The sequence below is a fragment of the Nycticebus coucang genome, chromosome 3, assembly GCF_027406575.1.
Source record: "Nycticebus coucang isolate mNycCou1 chromosome 3, mNycCou1.pri, whole genome shotgun sequence".
Lineage (NCBI taxonomy): Eukaryota > Metazoa > Chordata > Mammalia > Primates > Lorisidae > Nycticebus > Nycticebus coucang.
In genome coordinates this window covers 55,169,641-55,189,786 of record NC_069782.1, presented here as the reverse complement: position 1 = coordinate 55,189,786, position 20,146 = coordinate 55,169,641, and the positions used below count along the sequence as shown (strand labels likewise).

Below are 20,146 nucleotides of genomic sequence, written 5' to 3'. Positions count from 1 at the left end.
GGGGCCGGGGCCTGGTCTGTTCTGTCCACTGCAGCATGTGCAGCACTAGAGCAGTGCCCAGATCAGAGCCGGGACACAGACGCCACCCAGCAGATGCTCAGGAAGATGGTGCCATTCATCTTTCCTTGCTTCCTGTGGGGTCAGCACTGAAAAGATCTGAAAGGACAGCACAGAAATGCAACACCCCTGCCAGGAGAAAGAGTCCAGCCTTTGGCCTTACTAACAGCAGGTTGATAGAATTTTCTAAAATCTGAAATCTAAAATGAAATTCATTCATTACATTGATTAAAATAATCAGTTCCAGAAAAGATGCTTTTTCCCCAAAATGGAAACATTTACCTTAGTAAAATCATTCTTTGGAGTTTCTAAACAATCCTGAGAGGATATCCTTTTCTTCTGTTCTGGGGCTGGAGACTTCACCTTAGATGGAGACACTAAAACAGCACCACCTGGAAAAATGCAGAAGATGATGGTTTTGTTTTATTTTTTTTTTTCTTTTTATTGTTTTAGAGACTGGGTCTCGCTCTTGTTGCTGAGGCTGGGGTGCACTGGCCCAATCACACATGGCTCAGCGCAGCCTTGAACTCCTGGGTTCAAGTGATCCTCCTGCCTTAGTCTTCAGAGTAGCTGGGACTACAGCCATAAGCCACCATGCCTGGCTCATTTTCTTATTTTTTGTAAAGATGAGGTTTTGCTATATTGCCCAGACTGGTCTCAAATTCCTGTCCTCAAGTGATCCTCCTGCCTCAGCCTCCCAAAGCCCTGGGATTACAGGCATGAGCCACCTCACCAGGCCAGCCCAGTTTCAATTAAACTAAATTATCATGTAGAAAAAGCAAGTTAAATAAGAATGGCACAGTGATTGCCTATTACCAACAGCTGGAGTAGTAAGATCGTGATGCGTCCTCTGGATCCCACCAAGTTCTCTCAGTTTTGGAGTAGGAAGCCTGCCTTTTCCTGAAGAAACAGAAGATGAATCTGACCTACAAATTGAAACAATCTATTATGAAACATTTCCTCCAGAAAATATGATTAAAAATACTTCCACTGTGCAATAATAAAGTATAAAGCTTAACAGAGAAAGCAATTTTGTTTCTAAAGAAACCGCCACCAATCCAGTGAAGAGTGACTGAGCAAGGGAAGGAGGAGCATCAGGGGAGCTGAGTCCTGCAGTGAGCCGGGGCCATGCTCTGCTCGACCCACAGCACCAGGCACAGGGAGCACCATGACTGATGGGAAGAAAGAACCACTTCCTGAAGCAGTCTGCATACAGAGCAACAGGGAAATCATTTTTTAAAAAATATTAGAAAACATTCTTTCCTTTCTTTTTTGATAGAATCATCTGATATTAAAGAATACCAGTTTTTTTCCCCCTAAACATAAAGAAAGTCATTCTCTCAGACACATCTGCAAATCTGGCAAATCATAATTATAGGGCACAAATCAGAACAACCCAAACTAACTTCCTTCCAGAGTCACCCCATCAGTGCCTCCTGCTCAATTACCCATCAGTGATGATTCAGACACCTGAGTGAACAGAGCCATAGAGCAATGCCTACTTTGTGGCACTGAACTAAAATCTGCTCTTTATTAGTCATGAACCGAAAGTGTAAACCACTATCCTTAGAGACAAAACAAAATACAAAACAACGCTCCTCTACCCTGAGTAATCCAAAGGTCTCACCCTTCTTTTATCTCATCTTCCTTCGAGTGCTCGGGCGTGCCCAGCTCCTCCAGCTCGCCTGCAGCCACCGGCTTGTCCCTCTCCCCATCCTCTTCCTCCTCCTCTTCCTCTCTGGGCTGCCTCTGTAGGTCCTCCCTGCCATTCTCTGCATCCCAGGCCAGCCGCCTTCGGACAGGTGCCGTGGACACACCTGACGTACCCAGTTTCTCCATGGGGATTTTCTGGGGCTCTTCTTCCAAGAAAGGTCTTTTTTCTTCTAGTTTTGTAGGAGGACATTTCTGTAAAATCTTATGGCTTGTAGTACCTCTGCATAACAAAGTAAATTTTATTTTAAATTTGAGTAGTTCGCATTTTCTAGTTTATACTAATCATAGAAGTCTATCATTTCCTCCCACAGTTCACAATTCCACATATTTTCCTCAGATACTGTCTTGCCCAGGTAATGAACAGAGATCAACTGAGAGTTCATTTTCTATTAATAAAATGTAGCAAATAAAAGTTACAATCTGAAGTTTCTATTAAAATATCCCAAATAAAATGTTTATCTCTTCTTACTCCCCCTTTCACATACGTGACCTGTCCCTCTGCTGATAAAACAACTCCTCAACTAACTGGCTCTACACACACAAGCTAGGGCCCAACTTGTGCAATTACTTAGTTAACGTTTGTGCAAAAACACAAGTGCATTTGTGATCAAATAAGCTGATTCAAGTTTGATACTTTAGATTCATCTTTTAAGCACATTATTAAAGAACAGATTTGTACTAAAAATAATTAGAATTTTATACTGCCTAGATTTGATATTAATATGCCGTCACAAGTAAACACTATTTTACTTGCTACTAACTCTTACAAACCATTAAATCATGTTCATTTTAAAACCCAAAAGAGGGGCCAGACTCTGTATCTGTCACAAAATCCGTTAATAAATGATAATAGATACAGACTAATAATTGATATTTTCTGAGTTTTTATTGCTGTGGATTTTTTTGAACTTTTCAAAATCCTCTTATATATGTCACACAATCATCCCTGTCATACTATTGGTAACAAAGAAATATTATAAACTCAGCCCTTCCAGATTTATTTTGTGTATTATTTATACCCAAATACATAAAGCAAGTATTTGCTTTATTTTTCATGGAGAATAAACTACAAATAATGAAATAAATGTCTGGCCCATCTCCACTTAACGAGGGGCAAATTCTGAGTGCTCGGGTCACCTCCTCATGCCATTCAGTGATCTAGGTAAACTACAACATACTTTTACACAAACACCCACAAACAAAATCTCACCCAGCAAGATCTAAAGCTCTAATGTTGCTACTAATGGTTCTTTCTGAGCTTGTTGTTGAGGAGACATCCCAACAGCAGTTGTTGTCTGACAGAATCTGATTCAGATGGTCCCGAGAAAAATGTGTTCCCTGAACGCGTTTCCTGTAAAACTCAGCCTTCTCTCTCAGTTCTTTAACCTGTGCGGGAGAGAATGTCTCCGTTACGTAAATGCTCCTTTACAAACATCACCATGTAGCATGTCATAAACATTGCACAGATATAGACAGGGACCACGGAAAAAGGCAGGCAAAAGTAGCTGCGTACAGTCACCAGACTATGTGCGTTTAAGCAGAAATGAAAGCAATCAAGCTAAAGCACGATGTGGTTATTTTATTTCAGACCAGCAGGCAGTGAGAAATTCGTAGCGGCTAAGAAAAATAATGACACCTGCTTTTCACTGCAACTAAAATTACAGAAGTACTTATGCATTATTAGGGTTTTTAAAAACTCAAAAGCAACCAACCTCCGCATACCACACGGCATTTAGAGAACCCTGGGGGAGGAACACAGAAACATGCTTAATGACAGGTTAACGCCATAACTGAATATTAATGGAAATCAATGAAATACTTTATTATTCCCTCTTCTAAATATATACTAAACTTGTATATGTTGTCAATCAATATGTCTTAGTATTTTTAGTGGTATTTAATTCAGTAACCACGATTTTCTTAAAATCAGCCACATTCTTACATGGCTAGGGTGCTATCAATGATCTGAATCTAATGGCTGTTCCCACTCCCACCTCTGGGAGAGCAGCTTTACACACAGCTGCTGCTGCTATACAAGCTTCTCACTCCAAATTCCTCAACATTCCCTTGGAATCAGCAAAACTTCAAGTTTTCAAAAATGTACTAAATATATAATTAAAGAGTATCTCCCACAGAATAACTGTGGTATCAACAAAGTGACAAGATACAAAAAAAGTGCTAATCAACTACAAAGTGATCTGAATGCCCTAAAACTCAAGTGACATTTTCATATATGAAAAGGAGCCTTTGTATTTGAAGCCCTTTCATTTAATACACCATACTGCCACCTGCTGGTTTCTCTAAATGTAAAAAAAAATTAAGTTGAAGCTTTTCCCTTAAAATTCTGTTTAAAGACTTTATTCTAGAAAAACTTTTATTACAAGGATACAATATTAACATTAAAAGGAGATCAGGATACTGTCTGGAAGAAGTGTTTTTCTTTCACTTAAAGGCCAAAAAAGGCAAATAATGAAACATAGCAATGCAAAAGCAATTGGAGAAATACAACCTCAGCTCCTTAACAAGACACTGTTCTGAATGCAAGGATGAAAGTGCTTCATCTCTAGGAAATCAGCCAAAGCAAAACACAGCACCTATCACAGCATAAGGAGCCTCACGGTCCCAGCATTGGTTCACTGCTCCCATGAACCAAATCTGGGAAAACTCCCAAAGGCTGATTGGAAATATTGTTTTCTTCACTGCCAAAAAAAGTAAGCTATGCTCATTTATAATTTCTATCAACTCCTTTAACTTTAAATAAAATTACTAGCAGAGGCCTTTGCATTTAATGGGTAGAACTGGAGCACGTGGGTTAGGTCTGTTGAAATTCTGAACAGGGTACTTAAGGTCTGTTGAAATTCTGAACGGGGTACTTATTGTGAGTGCACAAAAACCTCATCACAAAATGTCTTGATACAGTTAAGGAGTGCCCCATGTTTCCTATGTCCCATGGCCACTCCATCACCTAGATGCCTTAGCGTCCTTCCTCCTATATTCTCAAAGCCCTTTGTGCACAGTCCTATTGACACTATTCCATTCTATGAGAATCAACTGCTCACAGCCACCTCCTCCACTAAGCCATGAGCTCCTGAGATGATGAGGCAAAACGCAGCCTGAGCCAGAGATCGCGGCCAAAGGTGAGCAAGAACCCCCTGCACGCAGTGAGCTCGCAGGCTGATGGAGGAAGCTGACTGCTACACAAAGGATCACAGTACTGATGGGGCCTACACCGAAATAAATGAAATATAAATGGAAGTAGTTCAAAGGGGTCCTCGAAAGCCAGCATGCGTGTCAGGCAGGACAGGAGCAGCAGCACACAGGCCCGTTCTACCCACGTTTGTCTCCCCCATGTACACAGTTACCCATTTTCACTCAGTATCAATTTTATTTAGAAAGGAGGGTGAGACTTCACAGAAATTCTGTAAACTTCAATTTATTCAGTTTTGTTACTGATATTTAAAACTAAATGGTTTAAACTCACTTTATCAGCAACTTTTAATAATCTTAGTGCTTATCTTGTATTTTACAAATATATAATTTTAAATTTCTATAACCCTAAACTAAGATAAAAAATCAGGAGGCTGACATTTCCGAAGTAGTATGTTTTACCATACTAGAAACAGAAAAAACCTCAACAATGTGAACTCAATATTAAAAAATAATCCCGGGTGGCACCTGTTGGCTCAGTGGGTAGAGTGCCGGCCCCATGTGCGAGGGTGGCAGGTTCAAACCTGGCCCTGGCCAAACTACAACGAGAAAGTGGCCAGGTGTTCTGGTTGGTGCCCGTAGTCCCAGCTATTCTGGAGGCTGAGGCAAGAGAATCACCTAAGCCCAAGAGCTAGAGGTTGCTGTGAGCTGTGAGCTGTGACATCACTGCACTCTACCTAGGATGACAAAGTGAGTCTCTGTCTCTAAAAAAAAAAAAAGAAGAAAATGGCCGGGCAGGGGGCACCTGTAGCTCAGTGAGTGGTGCTCCGCCCCATATACCCAGGGTGGTGGGTTTGAACCCGGCCCCAGCCAAACTGCAACAAAAACAACAACAACAAAAAAGAAAATGGCCGGGCGCTATGGTGGGTGCCTGTAGTCCCAGCTACTTGAGAGGCTGAGGCAAGAGAATCACCTAAGCCCAAGAGCAGGAGGTTGCTGTGAGCTGTGACGCCAAGGCACTCTACCGAGGGTGACAACGTGAGACTCTGTCTCTACCAAAAAAAAAAAAAAATCCCTACCACCAATAACCAGAGCCACTGAAAAGGGTAGGAATGAACCATGTCCAGCTCAGAACACACACACACCCCCTTCCTGGGCAAGCAATGCCATCAGCTTCTATGACATAAACTCTAAGTAGAATGTTTTCGTGCCTAAACTTCTTTTCCCAAATTAAGAATTCAATTGAACTGTTTAAAACTTACATGAAGAAAATTAAACTCAGAAAACTAGAGATAAAAATAAAACACCTTTTAACCTAAAAATCATCCCCCTAAAATGAACAGTCACTTTATACTCAGTCTTTACAATGTTGGTCAAATTATAGGTGCCTCTCAAATTTGGGACTTTATCTTGAAACACAGTCCTATTTTTGGAAGACATGTTACAATAAAATTATCTTAACCAATGTAGTTTAGATGACTGAGAGTATCTAAAAAATCAAGAAAAAGAAAGAAATTTAGCAGATTCAGCAATTATTCTGAGGATGGGATCTAAAAATCACAATTGCTATTATTAGAAAAAACGATCCTCCAAGGCCAGGCGTGGTGGTTCATGTCTAATTCTAGCTCTCGAGGAGGTCAAGGCGGGTAGATGGCTTGAGCTCAGGAGTTTGAGACCAGCCCTGAAACCCCATCTCTACTAAAAATATAAAAAACTAGCCAGGCATTGCATTCAGGCACCTGTGGTCCCAGCTACTAAGGAGGCTGAGGCAAGAGGATCACTTGAGCCCCAAATTTGAGGTCACTGGGAGCTATGATGACGCCCCAGCACTCTACCCAGGGTGACAGAGTGAGGCTCTTTCTCAAAAGAAAAAAAAATCCTTTAAGCAAGCACTTTAAAAACCAACAGTGCAAGTGTTTATATAATGGAGATGACAGACATAAAAACCACTGGATAAATAAATTCAACTATCTTACTGCTATGACTGGTACTTGGGACTTAGGATAAAATTCCCAACAGATTCAAAAAGTACAATATCTCAAACAACACAGAAAGAAATGAAGATGATATATGAACTAGAAACCTGTAATGTGACTCAGAAAGTGCATTAGCACTCTAGGAACAAAGCCACTGACGTCACAGTGCATGTGAAGAGCGTGAACATACTCCTTTGTGCAAAGTCAGGGGCAGGAGAAGGAAGGAGCCCACACCTCACCTTCAGAGACCTGGCCATCAGCCACAGCCACACTGCATGCCTTCAAGGAGATGTAATGTATGAAATGTCTGTACCCAGTCAGCTAAAACTGTTATGACCCCATCTGTGATCACTGAATTCTTAGCTAAATATTTATTCTAACTCCAATTTATGTTTTGAATTATTTTGCCCAAAGTAATTAAAGCAAACTATACCACTAACTTTACTACTACCAAATATATCAATTAATAAATAAAAAGTCATGTTACAAAAACATTGCAGGGGGAAATCCCGAAAAAACAGATCTCAGATTAACAACATTTTCTTCCATTGAGGCGAGATAAGGAACTTCACCTTACTGTGCCTTCAGATTTAACAACCCCGTCAGTCCAGTTAAGTGTTTAGATCTGGAACCCGAATGTATCTTAAAGAAGTCTCAGAGAAGAGAGAGACTTTCCAAAGCAAGAAGTTTCTTCTGACTGCAACCTATAAAGTGCCTACATGTGACGGGCAGCGGCTGACACCAATTTACCAGCCATACTCTTGTGTCTGGCCTCTGCCGTGGGCTTTTCCTCCCTCCCAGCTGACTCCCCAGACAGGAGCTCCTCACCAAGATCAGGAGAGTCATAAGCACTCCGGGGTTTAGCTGATTGGACTCCATCCTTCCATCTCAGCTGCTTTCCATGCTCCCAGTTTCACCTTAATTTCACCAGGGTGCATATACAAGTGTGGCCCCAGACAGTGCCCAGGACAGCCTCGAGCTTTCTCTTTTTGCCTCAGGGGCAGGCTCAGAGACACAGAAAGCATGGAGAGCAGCCACGAGGGAAGGAATCAAGTCACCTCCTGAAACAGCAGCAGGGCACAGAGCCCCCAGGAAGTGTGTGCAGCACCTCAAAGCACCAGAGGTTGACTGTACGTAATTGTTAGCCATGGTTTTAAATACAAGCTAAATAAAAGCTTCATTCCCCATCCAGATTACCCCTCTGTTTACAATGACGGGGGACGTGGAATGTGTATCAATGTCTAATCTAAACAGAAATGTTTTAATTTAGTTCGTTCGCACAGAAAAGGCAAACACCTATCAAAATATGGTTTAGAAGATGCTAATTGTACAATAAAACCAAAAACGTTCCATTGTTTATCTTTTAACTATGAGAAGCTAGCACTAAAGCACACTTGTCAACTCTGGACTCACCTTCTTCCTCAAACCTTTAATCCCCAGTTTCTCCCCTTTGTCCGGTTCCCCAACACTAGAATTCAGGCCTCTCACAGCACAGGCTGTGCAAACACTGACAGCAGGTGGCACTGTCAAATTATTTAATCTTGAAAATTAACAATCAATTGAGAGTATAGAGGTTATAAAATAATCAAATCTATAAAGCCATAATTCTATAAATTGAGTTATTAGCACAAATGTTTGATAATAAATTTTTTAACTTAAAAATGTTAATAATTAATAATTAATATTAATCTCTAAGGAACCAGTGGCACAAACAATAAACACACTTGTAAATTATTTCTAATACATAACAACTTTCACTTCTTGATATTTTTAGTGCTATCACTGGATTATATTTCTTTAAACTGTGGTCTCTATTACTAAATGAAACTCATTGTGAAATTAAATTGCTACACAGGTTAAAAGAAAATGTGGCTTATTGAGCAAAACTCACCTGATTTGGCATATTTTCCTTCACACATGTCCAAACCCCAGCTTTATATAAATACTGAGCTGGGCTCAGAAATTTTGCTCTATATTCAGAATTCACCTTCCTAATAGAAAAGAAATGAAAGTAAATATTTCATCATATTGAACTGCCTACCACCTAACTCCCACGATACATTCCCATTAAAACACATACCCAAGCCGTTGATGTTTCCAAGGAGTGACCTTCTTCTTAGGCTGGTTTGAGTCTTTTAATTCCATCTCTGCTTCTAATTGTATAGGATCGTCTCTTTTATCACACTGGAATGGAAATAATTTAAGTTTTACATCAAAGTGAACACAGAGATGTTACCAAGTTAGACTTGAATACTGTATTAATTTCTGTTTTTAGACACTTTACAAAAGAACAGAAATCAAAAGCAAGTTTTAAAAGTTAGTATATCTGGTTAGTTTTTTTGAAATATAATTCAGGATATAGTTTCATTTTCTGACAACAAAAATTTTAGAACCTTAACTAGAGAAGAAAATTTAAAAATTCACAAATACACATCTAAATCACATAACTAGGAACTGAAAACTGAACAGTGATCTTACATTTGCTTTTTATGGTTTAAATTTGCATTTAATTGTGTTACCTAATTAAACATACATAAGATCTGATAAGTTACCACGTTGCTTTACTAAATAACTTAGCAACATTTTTTTCTTCCCAAGAATGTCATAGGCCTGATATATGCATTTATATATATGTCATTTTACTTCAAGTCACATACTTTCTATTTTAAGACCCATAAAGGTATCAACATTCCAGGAGATTTAAAAATAGTATTTATACCCCATTTACCTACAATTTACAATAATTTGCTGCAACTTAAATGGCTAGAATTTCACGGAGAAGCGGCTGTTTATGTATCCCAAGGTAAGTCGTGTGAGTTATACTGGCTATCACCTGGCATGCTGAAGCTTTAAAGTACAGGAGTATGTGCTCGCATGTATGTTGAATTTCCATTAATTAAAGTAAGTGTTTCTATCACTACTGGTAGCCCTGGAGTTGGCACTACTGTAAGGCTGACTATGTGACATTAGACCCGACAGACTTACCTGCTCTATTGCCAGTACCCATCGCACTGGATTATTTGTACTTATTTATACATCTGTCTCCCACAGACTTACCTGCTCTATCGCCAAATGCCCATCGCACTGGATTATTTGTACTTATTTATACATCTGTCTCCCACAGACTTACCTGCTCTATCGCCAAATGCCCATCGCACTGGATTATTTGTACTTATTTATACATCTGTCTCCCACTCGCCCAAAGCCACTGGGGCTCGGCATGTCTGTCAGTTTGTACCCTCAGTACCCATCCCATGCCTGCTTCTAGCAGGTGGCTCATTTGATGAACAAACTAATAAACTAGCTAAAAAAAAAACAACAAAAAAAACTCAGATGGTAGTAAGCAAACATGTAAAATCTAAAATCATGGGGATTTTGCTTTACTGAAGGTTAAGAGTTGACGAATACCTTTTTCTCAGGAGATATGGTTTCAAGATTTCCGTTTTCTCTCAAAGCATTTCTTAATTTTGGTTCTTTCACCGGAGATAAACCCTTGAAATTTCTTTTGTATTCAGTTTCATGGATGACTGAGTTACCTTTGAACTGTGGAACAAATTTGCTTTTATTGTAGAAAACCTTAAAACAAAAATTATTTTAGTTTAGTTGGTTAAACATGGAGAACTTCAACCTTCAATTTGCTTAAGAAAACTTACAAAATTTAATTATAGCACACGAAAATAGCAAAATTATATGATTGATTGTGATTCCATTTCACATCTAACATCAAAAGTCAACTTTCCAGGCTATGTTTTAAATAGTAGTTATTGTAGCCAGAAGGATGCTTACACCAAAATAAATAACCGTACTGTGAGCTGTCCTCCCTCCTGTGCCTCATCTCTCCTTCAGTTTGCTAACAGGACGAGTAAACTAGGGGTATTTCACAGCAGGAACACTGAACCAACAGTTAGGCAACTCTCGTCAGTGCTCCAGTTTTTTTTTCTTTCCTTGATATGAATTTTCTTTCTTCCTGCAACAATAGGAAATTCTTAACGTTTTGAATATCTTGTAAGTTCAATTTGTATAGTTTTCTTTCTTTGCATATTTTCAGCATCTTTAGGGGAAAAAATTCTGGCAATTACTACATTTCTATTTTAAAATGTTTCCTTTTATTCTTAATATTTCACAATATGGTTTCTATTTTATGGGACGTTACCAATGATCACAAGGAAAGCAAATGGGAAAGATAAGGAGCTCAAACAAGGTCTATCATTGTATTATAATCTGTCTTCATACACATCAAATCCAAACAAATATAATCCTCAAGAACTTTCCTCACAAAGAATTAAGACATTGTTTCAGAGAACAGGTATCTGATAAAATAGAACAGCCCCTGTAGAGGGTCCAGCACAGAAAGCTGTCTCCGAGTCTTCTGATATGCGCTGAACAGACAACATTTGCTCCCAAAGAAAATTCTTTGAAACCCTCACTAATGAAAGCAATAAAAACTACTAGTGAAAATACTGTTAGTGATTTATGTTACTGTGCACTTTCCATCCTATAAGAATAATATTTCTATACAATGCTTTCACTGACTTGTAAAAGCTGACAATGAGGCAGGCTTCTATTTGAATTAGCTCTAGCTTAAAAGTCAAACTGAACAATCTTGTTCAGAATAGTTGTGATTGTTCTGAAAACCGAACACTGAACCGAATTTTTAGGTACACTTACTAGTTAAGAACACCTGTGAGCAAGCAGAAGTACTCATCCTATTTACTAGGTTAATAAAGGATACATATCACTTTATGTTACTTCATAAGTTCTTAAAATGTTACATAAATTTCCAAGTTATTTTTAAAACAAAATAAAAAGCCCAAAGCTGCCACAATTTATAGAATCACTGGTGTTTTTATTGTAATGTAATATGATTTACTGTCTTGCTGAATGTAATTACCCTCTCAGTTCTTAGGGGCATACAAAATATACAAACAAATGTTGATATACAAGAGAAAACAAATTTGAGCACATGTATGTGTGTTTATAAATAAATACACAAAGACTGAGGAAAAAGAAAGGCCACGCTGTCACAGGCCTCTGGAGATAATCTAAGTGGAGGTATTTTCTACCTAAGCCAGGAACTACTGTTAAGAGAGTTAAAACCCTAAGAACTGTCCAGAGGACGGTAGTAGAACAACACACTGTCTATTACAATGGTAGCTCAATACGGAAACAGGGCAGGAGTACCATGAAGCCTGACCTCACATCATATTAGCTGTTGAATTTTATAGAGTTAAGCTCATAATTCCTATTACTGTTCATCTGATAAAGAATAATATTCCATATCTGTGCTACTTTCAACATAGTCTGTATTTATTAAAATAACCAAAGCATTTATGCCTTTCTTAAAAGACAGAACACATGCAATATTAGTCAACTAAACACATTTTAGAATAAAATCAATTTAATGACCTTTTTAATAGACCAAAAAAAAAAAAATCTTACAGCATGCAAAAACTTACCAGTCCAAGTTTTCATTGCCCTGCCTCATATTTAGTACATATGATGGGTCTGACAATGATCATCAGTAGCCTAGGACAGCATAATATTACTACTATAAGTCATAAGTAATAGGATGATTTGAGCAAAACTCTCATTTTCAGTTTTCTAGAACCTACCTCCAGGCCTCCTAAAGTCCCTAATTCCTTTCAGCTCTTAGCTCTACATCACTAAATCGGATGATGACACTCAAAAATGTATTACATCCATTAAACTACCTGATTGGCTGTAAAAACTGGAGCAGTTTCTTTAGGGGTCTTCCAAACAAACTGCCTTTGATATTCAGAATTTCTCAAAGCATTTTGTGAAGGAACAACAGTCAATCCAGCTTTTTTACGTAGAATTCTATCCAACTGTTAGGGGAAAAGAAAAATATCCACTCAAAGGCATTAAAAATTTCTATTCAAACTTTAATCATGGTAAAAAACACATAACATGAAACCTATCGTCTTAACAAACCTTTAAGTACACGCTACAGTACTGTTAACTGTGTGCATAGTATTGCACAGGAAACTTGTTTCAACTTATAAATCAGCAGTTCTCAACCTATGGGTCACAACCCCCTTTTAACAATGAAAACACATTGCGGCATTAGGAAGGTTGAGAACCACTGTTATAAATAATCTTTATAAGTGTCTATTTAAAATTCCTCTGTGTCAAAAAAATAAATAAATAAATAAATAAAATTCCTCTGTCTCAAGGTACTGTTAAGCGTCCCAGGAAAAGATAATACTGCAGGCCCTTCCTACAGTCAGTCATGACACCTACTACCAAGACCTCAGCGCCTGCCTTGTATACACACTGCTTCTGTGGACACGCGCCCCTGCCCACCAGACTCACACATCACCTCCTCGATTGCCCTGTGCCTGCTAGCTTTCCGAGCAAGCTGTGGATTCTTCTCCAACACTCCGAAATGCCTCTCCAGGGCTCCCATCATGGTAGACACAAAATGGGGACAAACAGTGGAGTGGAGAAGGAAACACAGGTCTCTGCTGCCCCTGCTTATGTGCTCACAGGGACCTGCCACAGGCCAGCTGCGACACAAGAGACCAGAACTGCAAGACCTTTGAGAGCCAGCCAGGCTCTCTTTCCTTTTGCATTCTATCAACTGAGATCTGTTTGTGTTCTTTCTGGTACACAATAAGAAACTGAAAAAGGGCTAGACAGAAGCCAGCGCGGACCTCTGCCACAGTAATGGCTACTCCTCCTCCTCTGTCTCAACTTGAGTTCTCCCTGAGGACTCAGATGTTGATAGATGATGAATAAAATCCTGAATAAAATCATCTATCCTGTTGATAGATGATGAATAAAAGGTCCACCAGTGAAGGGATATCTTAGTATACCTAGTAAGAACAGCAAGTATTAAGAACAGAACTAATTTATAATAACTAAATAGCTTATCAACTATTCTATAGACATTGACAAGAAAACAATGGAAAAATTTTAGACACGAATGTAGTATTACTGAAGTGATGGTGAAACCTACATGAATTCTATGCTTTCGACAATAATTATAATGAATATGCCTACCCCATTATCTACGTTTTCTGAATGAACCTTGGTAGAATGTTCCAATTCCACCTGTTCATTATCTGGTGCATGGTTTGTTATTACATTCTCATTATTTTCTAAAACATCTGAAGTCCCTTCAGCTCTGGAGTCCATAGAGTGGGATCTGGTTCTTTTGGGAACCCTGGAGGCTTCTAGTGAGAGAACTCTTTCTTGGGTAACACCTTTTTGCTCTGCCTCTTGTGATTTGAGTGTTTCCAGGGGTTCATCTTTCTCTGAGATGGCTCCATTCCAGTTAAGAGACTTGGAAATCTGTGGGTCATGGTAAGGGACTCTTCTTTTTGAAATAAAACTCGGTTCTTTCGTGATCCCTGCAAAACACAGCATATAAAAATAGCAGCCACCAAAGCAAAAAGTTACAAAGACAACTTTTAACAAAACCTATCAGAGGAGAACCGGAATTTAAAATTCAGTTGAGATTTATATCTTTAATCACATACACAAATAGCCTTCAGATTACAGGATAAAGATTAAACACAGTGTTTCAACATAAAATATTTAATTTGCTTAAATATTAAAATTTTGACCATAACCAAAAAATTAAAAATTGGGGTCACAATGTTCAAGTTATCCTAACAATAGTCACTAGCATTGCAACGTGCCGGACCTGGCAGGCCAGGCGGTATGTGCTGCCTCCTCTGATTACTTTCCCTGTGCTACTTAACAGAACAATGGCCCTGGTACTGTCAAAATTTGGAACTTTTCACAAAGCTTCTCTTTCACAAAGCAGACCAAGAAGAGAAGGGATGAGATGTCTTTATGCTGGATCTTAGTTCTACATCTGCCTTGATTTCCTGAGAATTAAAAAGAATAAGCCTTTTTAACAAGAGCTAAGATACAATTTCTCTATACTTCTATCCGGAAAGCAAATGTCCAAAAACTTAACCTTCTACCAAGGTAAGAGGAGCTCCGCAGAATGAGATACTGCCCTCGTTCCGGGCCATTCTTTAAATAGAAAGAAGACTCATGCAGGGTGAGGAAGGAAGATTAAGACCAGAAGAGAAGGGAAAGGAAAGGAAACAGCACATCAGCACCAGGTAAACCCAGAGCTCCTTTGCCTCTATCACAGATGTTTTGGCCAGGGGACCCAGACTTCCCACCCTTTGACAAAGCTTCCCTAGACCAGTGGTCTTCAAACTGGGTGTTCATGTCTGGGGAGGCACACACAGACATTGTAGGGGTGAGCAGAAATAGACAGCTTTCCAGATCATCACTGCATGTGTGCTCCCCCGACACTAAACTTGCTGCTGAGAGCTGAGTCTGCCAGCTATAGTTCCATTTCCCCCTCCCCTTTCATAATCTCCCTCTTCCCTTTTCTTTTACAGAAGAAAGACACCTCTCAACCAGCCTGAAATTTACTCCAGTGCCTCACCCCAACATACAACAAAATCTCACAGGTGGGGGAACAAAGAGACAATTGAAGAAAGCACAACTCCTGTGGGAAAATACTTGATACCACAGCAGAGAAGGTGGGGAACAGAAGTAACAAAGGAACAGGGCCTCACTACATCCTGCCCACACACCCGTCCACCTGTCTCAGTATTAAAACTCAGGTATAAGAGGGATGGCATATGATATGCACATGTGGAACTGATAGATAAAGTTAGACTCTTTTCTAACAGAAAATAATTCTAATTTGGCTGTTTAGTTTGCCAATGAAGGCTGACTTTGCCAATTATATGATGAACATTGTCCATAAATTGGATGAGCTAAATTAGTTCCAAAATTTTAACAAAACATACGCAAAACATTTATACACAAGTCAATATACCAGAAATTATACCCTTCAGAACTAATCACAAAAACTTAAACATATTAAATATCAATTTAAAAACATGTGAGGAGGGTACAATTTTTTAAAATTCTTTTAGCAAAAAAACTTGAAGATCACTGCTTATACTTCTCTCTGCTTTTAACATAGAGCCTGGTTTTTGGTAGAAGAGTGAATGAAAGGGGAAGATTCTCAAGTGGTCTGCCCTTGTCTCCCTGCACCAACAAATCCCCAGGGGAAAAATGTGGGATGTTAAAAGAAATATGCAGCCAGTCCTGGGTAAAACTGCTGGTGCTCCTTGCTAACATCTCACTTTCTTTCTGAACATCCTGGAGTTCTTGCTTTATCCCCCACTTACCTAAAATTCCTACTCACATTCCTACCTAGACAATCCCTTCCTTCATAATGTCCCAGGCTCCAAAGTGGCTTTGCTTCCATTACCCTCCCCTCAAATGTAGCTGATCTAAGCCAAAATGTTATAGGGGCAACTAACCTGATTTAACCAGTTCCCTGGTGTTACGATAGTCCTCTAAGTCCTCAAGAAGCTACTACACTTAAAGAGACGTACTTGGGCAGCGCCTGTGGCTCAGTCGGTAAGGCGCCGGCCCCATATACCGAGGGTGGCGGGTTCAAACCCGGCCTCGGCTGAACTGCAACCAAAAAATAGCTGGGTGCTGTGGCGGGCGCCTGTAGTCCCAGCTACTCGGGAGGCTGAGGCAAGAGAATCGCTTGAGCCCAGGAGTTGGAGGTTGCTGTGAGCTGTGTGAGGCCACAGCACTCTACCAAGGGCCATAAAGTGAGACTCTGTCTCTACAAAAAAAAAAAAAAAAAAAGAGATGTACTTTGGACTTTTTTTTTTTTTCTGTAGAGACGGAGTCTCACTTTATGGCCCTCGGTAGAGTGCCATGGCATCACACAGCTCACAGCAACCTCCAACTCCTGGGCTTAAGCGATTCTCTTGCCTCAGCCTCCCGAGTAGCTGGGACTACAGGCGCCCACCACAATGCCCAGCTATTTTTTGATTGCAGTTCAGCCAGGGCCGGGTTTGAACCCGCCACCCTCGGTATATGGGGCCGGCGCCTTACCGACTGAGCCACAGGCGCCGCCCGTACTTTGGACTCTTAATCTAATGGTGCCTCAAGTTTATGGAATACACAATTGTCTGGACAAAGAAGGTATGAGCAGAGCACCCTGTCAGTCTCTGACATCAGGCCCAAGAGAATGGTCCTGTGGCTCCACCCAGGCCAGCCCACAGTCACCTTTGTTCTCCAAACCCACTCCTAGACATTCTCTCAACTCACTAACTCCCCCAGCTTGGCACCCTATCCACAAGTCTCTTCCTAGCTCCAAACATCTCACACTGGAGGGGCTTACATACCACTCCTCAAACACACATCACACTTATCTTCGAATATGCAAGGAGCCCTTAACGGGCAACATCTCATTTAATCCCTCCCAGCAAGCCTATGCAAGTAAGCTTCCTAAAATCCCACTTGGCAAAACAGGCTCAATTTGCGTGAGGTCACACAATAGTGTGAATTCAAATCAGGTGTATTCATTCATTCAAAACGTGGTTTTGATAAGCAGCAAAGTGTTCCAAGGCCCTGTGTTAGGTACTAGGTAGGTTCCCAAGGTGGTGAGACAAGTCTACTCTCAGAGATCTAATATTCTAAAGAAGGAGAACTAAACAGGCAGGTACAATGAAGTCAGTCCATCTGCTTTCTCCTCTACTACGTAGGTGCTGGGAAACTCTGGCCCAGGGCTTGACTTCCCAGAGATACAGAGAGGAACTTGTGTGACCGCAAGAACAACCCAACCTCTGAAAGTCACGCCGACTTGATTTCAAATCCTGGTTCTGCCTCTAACTGGCTGCAAACCTGGGACAAGCTCCTTAATCTAAGCTTCCCTTCCTTAAGATCTTGGGAACACTTTCCCAGATTTCTAGCAGCTTTCAGGTCTCAGCTTAAATATCACCTCCTCAAAACAGCCTTTCCTAATGATATAAAGATTTTTTTCCTTCCAATTCATCCCTCCCCCATGTTATCCATCACACTTCCCTAAAATTTCTTATAACAACCTGAAATCTCCTTGTTTATTTATTGAGTTACTTATTTACTGTTTCCTCTCCACAACTAAGGGACTGTGTCTGGTTCAGAGTTATATCCCTAGTAAACAGGAATGGTCCCAGCGCACAGTAAACCCTCAATAAATATTTGTTAAATAAATGAACAAGTCAACGAGGCCTGCAGAAATTTTAACAAATCATTTTGTAAGTTTAGTCCAAGGTTTACTCAAGTTATAGCGGCTATAACTTGAGTTCAACTTACCTAATTGATCTGATCTAAGTCCAGCCCATGGGTACTTTCGCCCCACAGAGGAATTACAGGATTCTGACAAGTAAGACTTTTTCCACAGAAAGTTCCTCTGGTATTCACTCAGCCCCTATAACGAAAGTACACTTTCAGTACGATGCAATTAATCAATGTTACTTTAAAGCAGACATTTTTAAAGAGAGTTGAAAATCATACGATTGATAATTAAACATAGACAAGCTCCTTAATAAGAGCTAATATTTACCCAGCCCTATGCTAAGCCGTTCACAAGCGTTAGATCCTTTAATCCTCCCTACCACTGGAGGCAGATGCCACAGTAACCGGAACCCAGCTCCAGCCTCAGAGAGGCTATGCTTTCCTGGTTGTCTTGATTCCAGAGCTAATAAGCTAATAAGATCTACATTCTCATCACTATAGATTTATCCTTCTCAAGTACACAATATTATATATTATGCCTGGTACCTATTGATATCTTGGTCAACTTTACCAAAGAAAGACAAATTCCCCTCTCATTCTGGATACAAACCTTCAAGAGTCAGCTGTGGTCACCTGCTATGCTGCAGGGTGCTGGCCTCAGACAGCTACCAGCTACCTGGAACTTTTAACAAACCCTAAAACAAATGCGCGACTATGCAAAATGTGTATGTCTTATACCATCTTCACTAAGAACCCCATTTCTCAAGCCTTTAAAAGACACATAGGCCTTAAAGTTTTAAAGGGATGGGGGGGTGTGATGGATATTTTAAATGCTAACTAAATGGGTCACAGGTGTCCCAATTTTAAGTCGCTTTGGTTCCCCCTATAGGCGCCCTCGTCCCATCTCCACTCTTCGGAGTCCTCCCAGATGAACCTGTCTCTGCACTGGGAGGAGGCCGGGTGCAGACACGTCCCCGGCCGCGGCTGGCCGGCTCGGGCTGCAGCTCCCGCGGGCCGAGAGCCGCGCGGAAACCAGCGAGGCCCGCGCTCCCGCCCCGCCGAGACGCCCCTCCCCAGACTCCTTTGGGCCCGGGGATCTCTGCCTCACCTTGAAGCGCACCGGCATGTCGCCCGGCGCTGCAGCCCCGGCCACCTCGACAGTTAACCCGACAGGTAGCCCCGGAGGGGCGGGGCGACAACAGTCAACTCCCCGGCGAAAGCCTCGGTCCTGCGTCCCCGACTACGCGCCGGCGCACTCCAGGCTCCCTGCCTTGAGCCCGTTTGTGCTGTCTTTCCCCTCCCATTTTGAACCTAAGGACCAATCGAAACTTTCAAAGTCTCTTAGTGTCATTACAATCCAACCAATCAGTGCCCGAAAGAAAGGCTCCCACCTCCCACCTCCCACCTCCCACGTCAAATCAGAATTGCTAATACATATGGCGGGCGAAGGGCTGGCCAATGGGGCTCCGGGAGCCGGGATGGGCGTGGCCCCGCGGGAGGTTCGTCCCGCGAGAGCAGTGGCTGTACGTGGCCGGATCCTACGCGACAATAGGTCTGCGCGCGGCCGGGTTTGCCCGCAACCCTTGCGCTGGGCCCAGGCACCTACTGTCATAGAACGCGAACTTGAGACCTTCTGAGCAGAGCCCAGTGTTTCTTTCCCTGCGTTCAGATCGACTCTGCTAAATATCAGCTCCTACAACCCACAGCCACATTGCACTATTTATTGTCACATCAAAAGGATTAGGCCAAAATAATAAACATAGTTTAGGCATTTTTTTTAAGTTACTGATTCTCAAACTGCAGTCTTCTTCCAGTGACGTCCTTCCTCCCCAAAAAGATGTATATACTGTGCTTAGATGAGAAAACGTTTATTTAAAATGCCCATGAATCTTAGCTTCCAAACCTTCAGCCCTATCTCTCACAGCCATTTTTAAAAATAAAATTCCATCTGATTTTAAAAGACTATTGCCATCATCGTCAATAAATATTTCTTGCAGTACACTGTGCTGATTCTGAGAATTGGGAAAGAAATAGGTGGTCCAAAAAGTTCTCTAGAATACACTTGGGAAGGTTATGCATCTATTTATTCAATAATGGTATAATGAGAGGTGTAAATAATAGGGGTGGCAGGAGTTGGGAGCAGGGAGTCATCCCTGAGGGCAGAGATGATT

The 20,146-nt window shown here is 40.9% G+C and overlaps 1 protein-coding gene across 8 annotated transcripts in view; it reads right to left on the bottom strand.

Moving 5' to 3' along the window:
- The window catches only part of MDM1 (Mdm1 nuclear protein), a 29,963-nt gene extending 10,737 nt beyond the window's left edge, over positions 1-19,226 (bottom strand). The window contains exons 1-12 of one of the 8 annotated variants that reach the window (XM_053582988.1): positions 19,084-19,226; positions 18,054-18,168; positions 13,917-14,266; positions 12,605-12,739; positions 10,302-10,469; positions 8,974-9,077; positions 8,785-8,884; positions 3,483-3,512; positions 2,981-3,156; positions 1,685-1,990; positions 874-983; positions 340-449 (exon numbers count right to left, since the gene is read on the bottom strand). In XM_053582988.1, coding sequence (XP_053438963.1) covers positions 340-449; positions 874-983; positions 1,685-1,990; positions 2,981-3,156; positions 3,483-3,512; positions 8,785-8,884; positions 8,974-9,077; positions 10,302-10,469; positions 12,605-12,739; positions 13,917-14,266; positions 18,054-18,168; positions 19,084-19,101 — 1,722 coding nt within the window. In that variant the 5' untranslated portion in view covers positions 19,102-19,226. Of the gene's footprint in view, positions 1-339; positions 450-873; positions 984-1,684; positions 1,991-2,980; positions 3,157-3,482; positions 3,513-8,784; positions 8,885-8,973; positions 9,078-10,301; positions 10,470-10,679; positions 12,307-12,604; positions 12,740-13,916; positions 14,267-18,053; positions 18,169-19,083 lie in introns of those variants that run through there. The other 7 variants (XM_053582990.1, XM_053582989.1, XM_053582991.1 and 4 more) reach the window with 7 other exon arrangements.
- Positions 19,227-20,146: the final 920 nt, after the last annotated feature.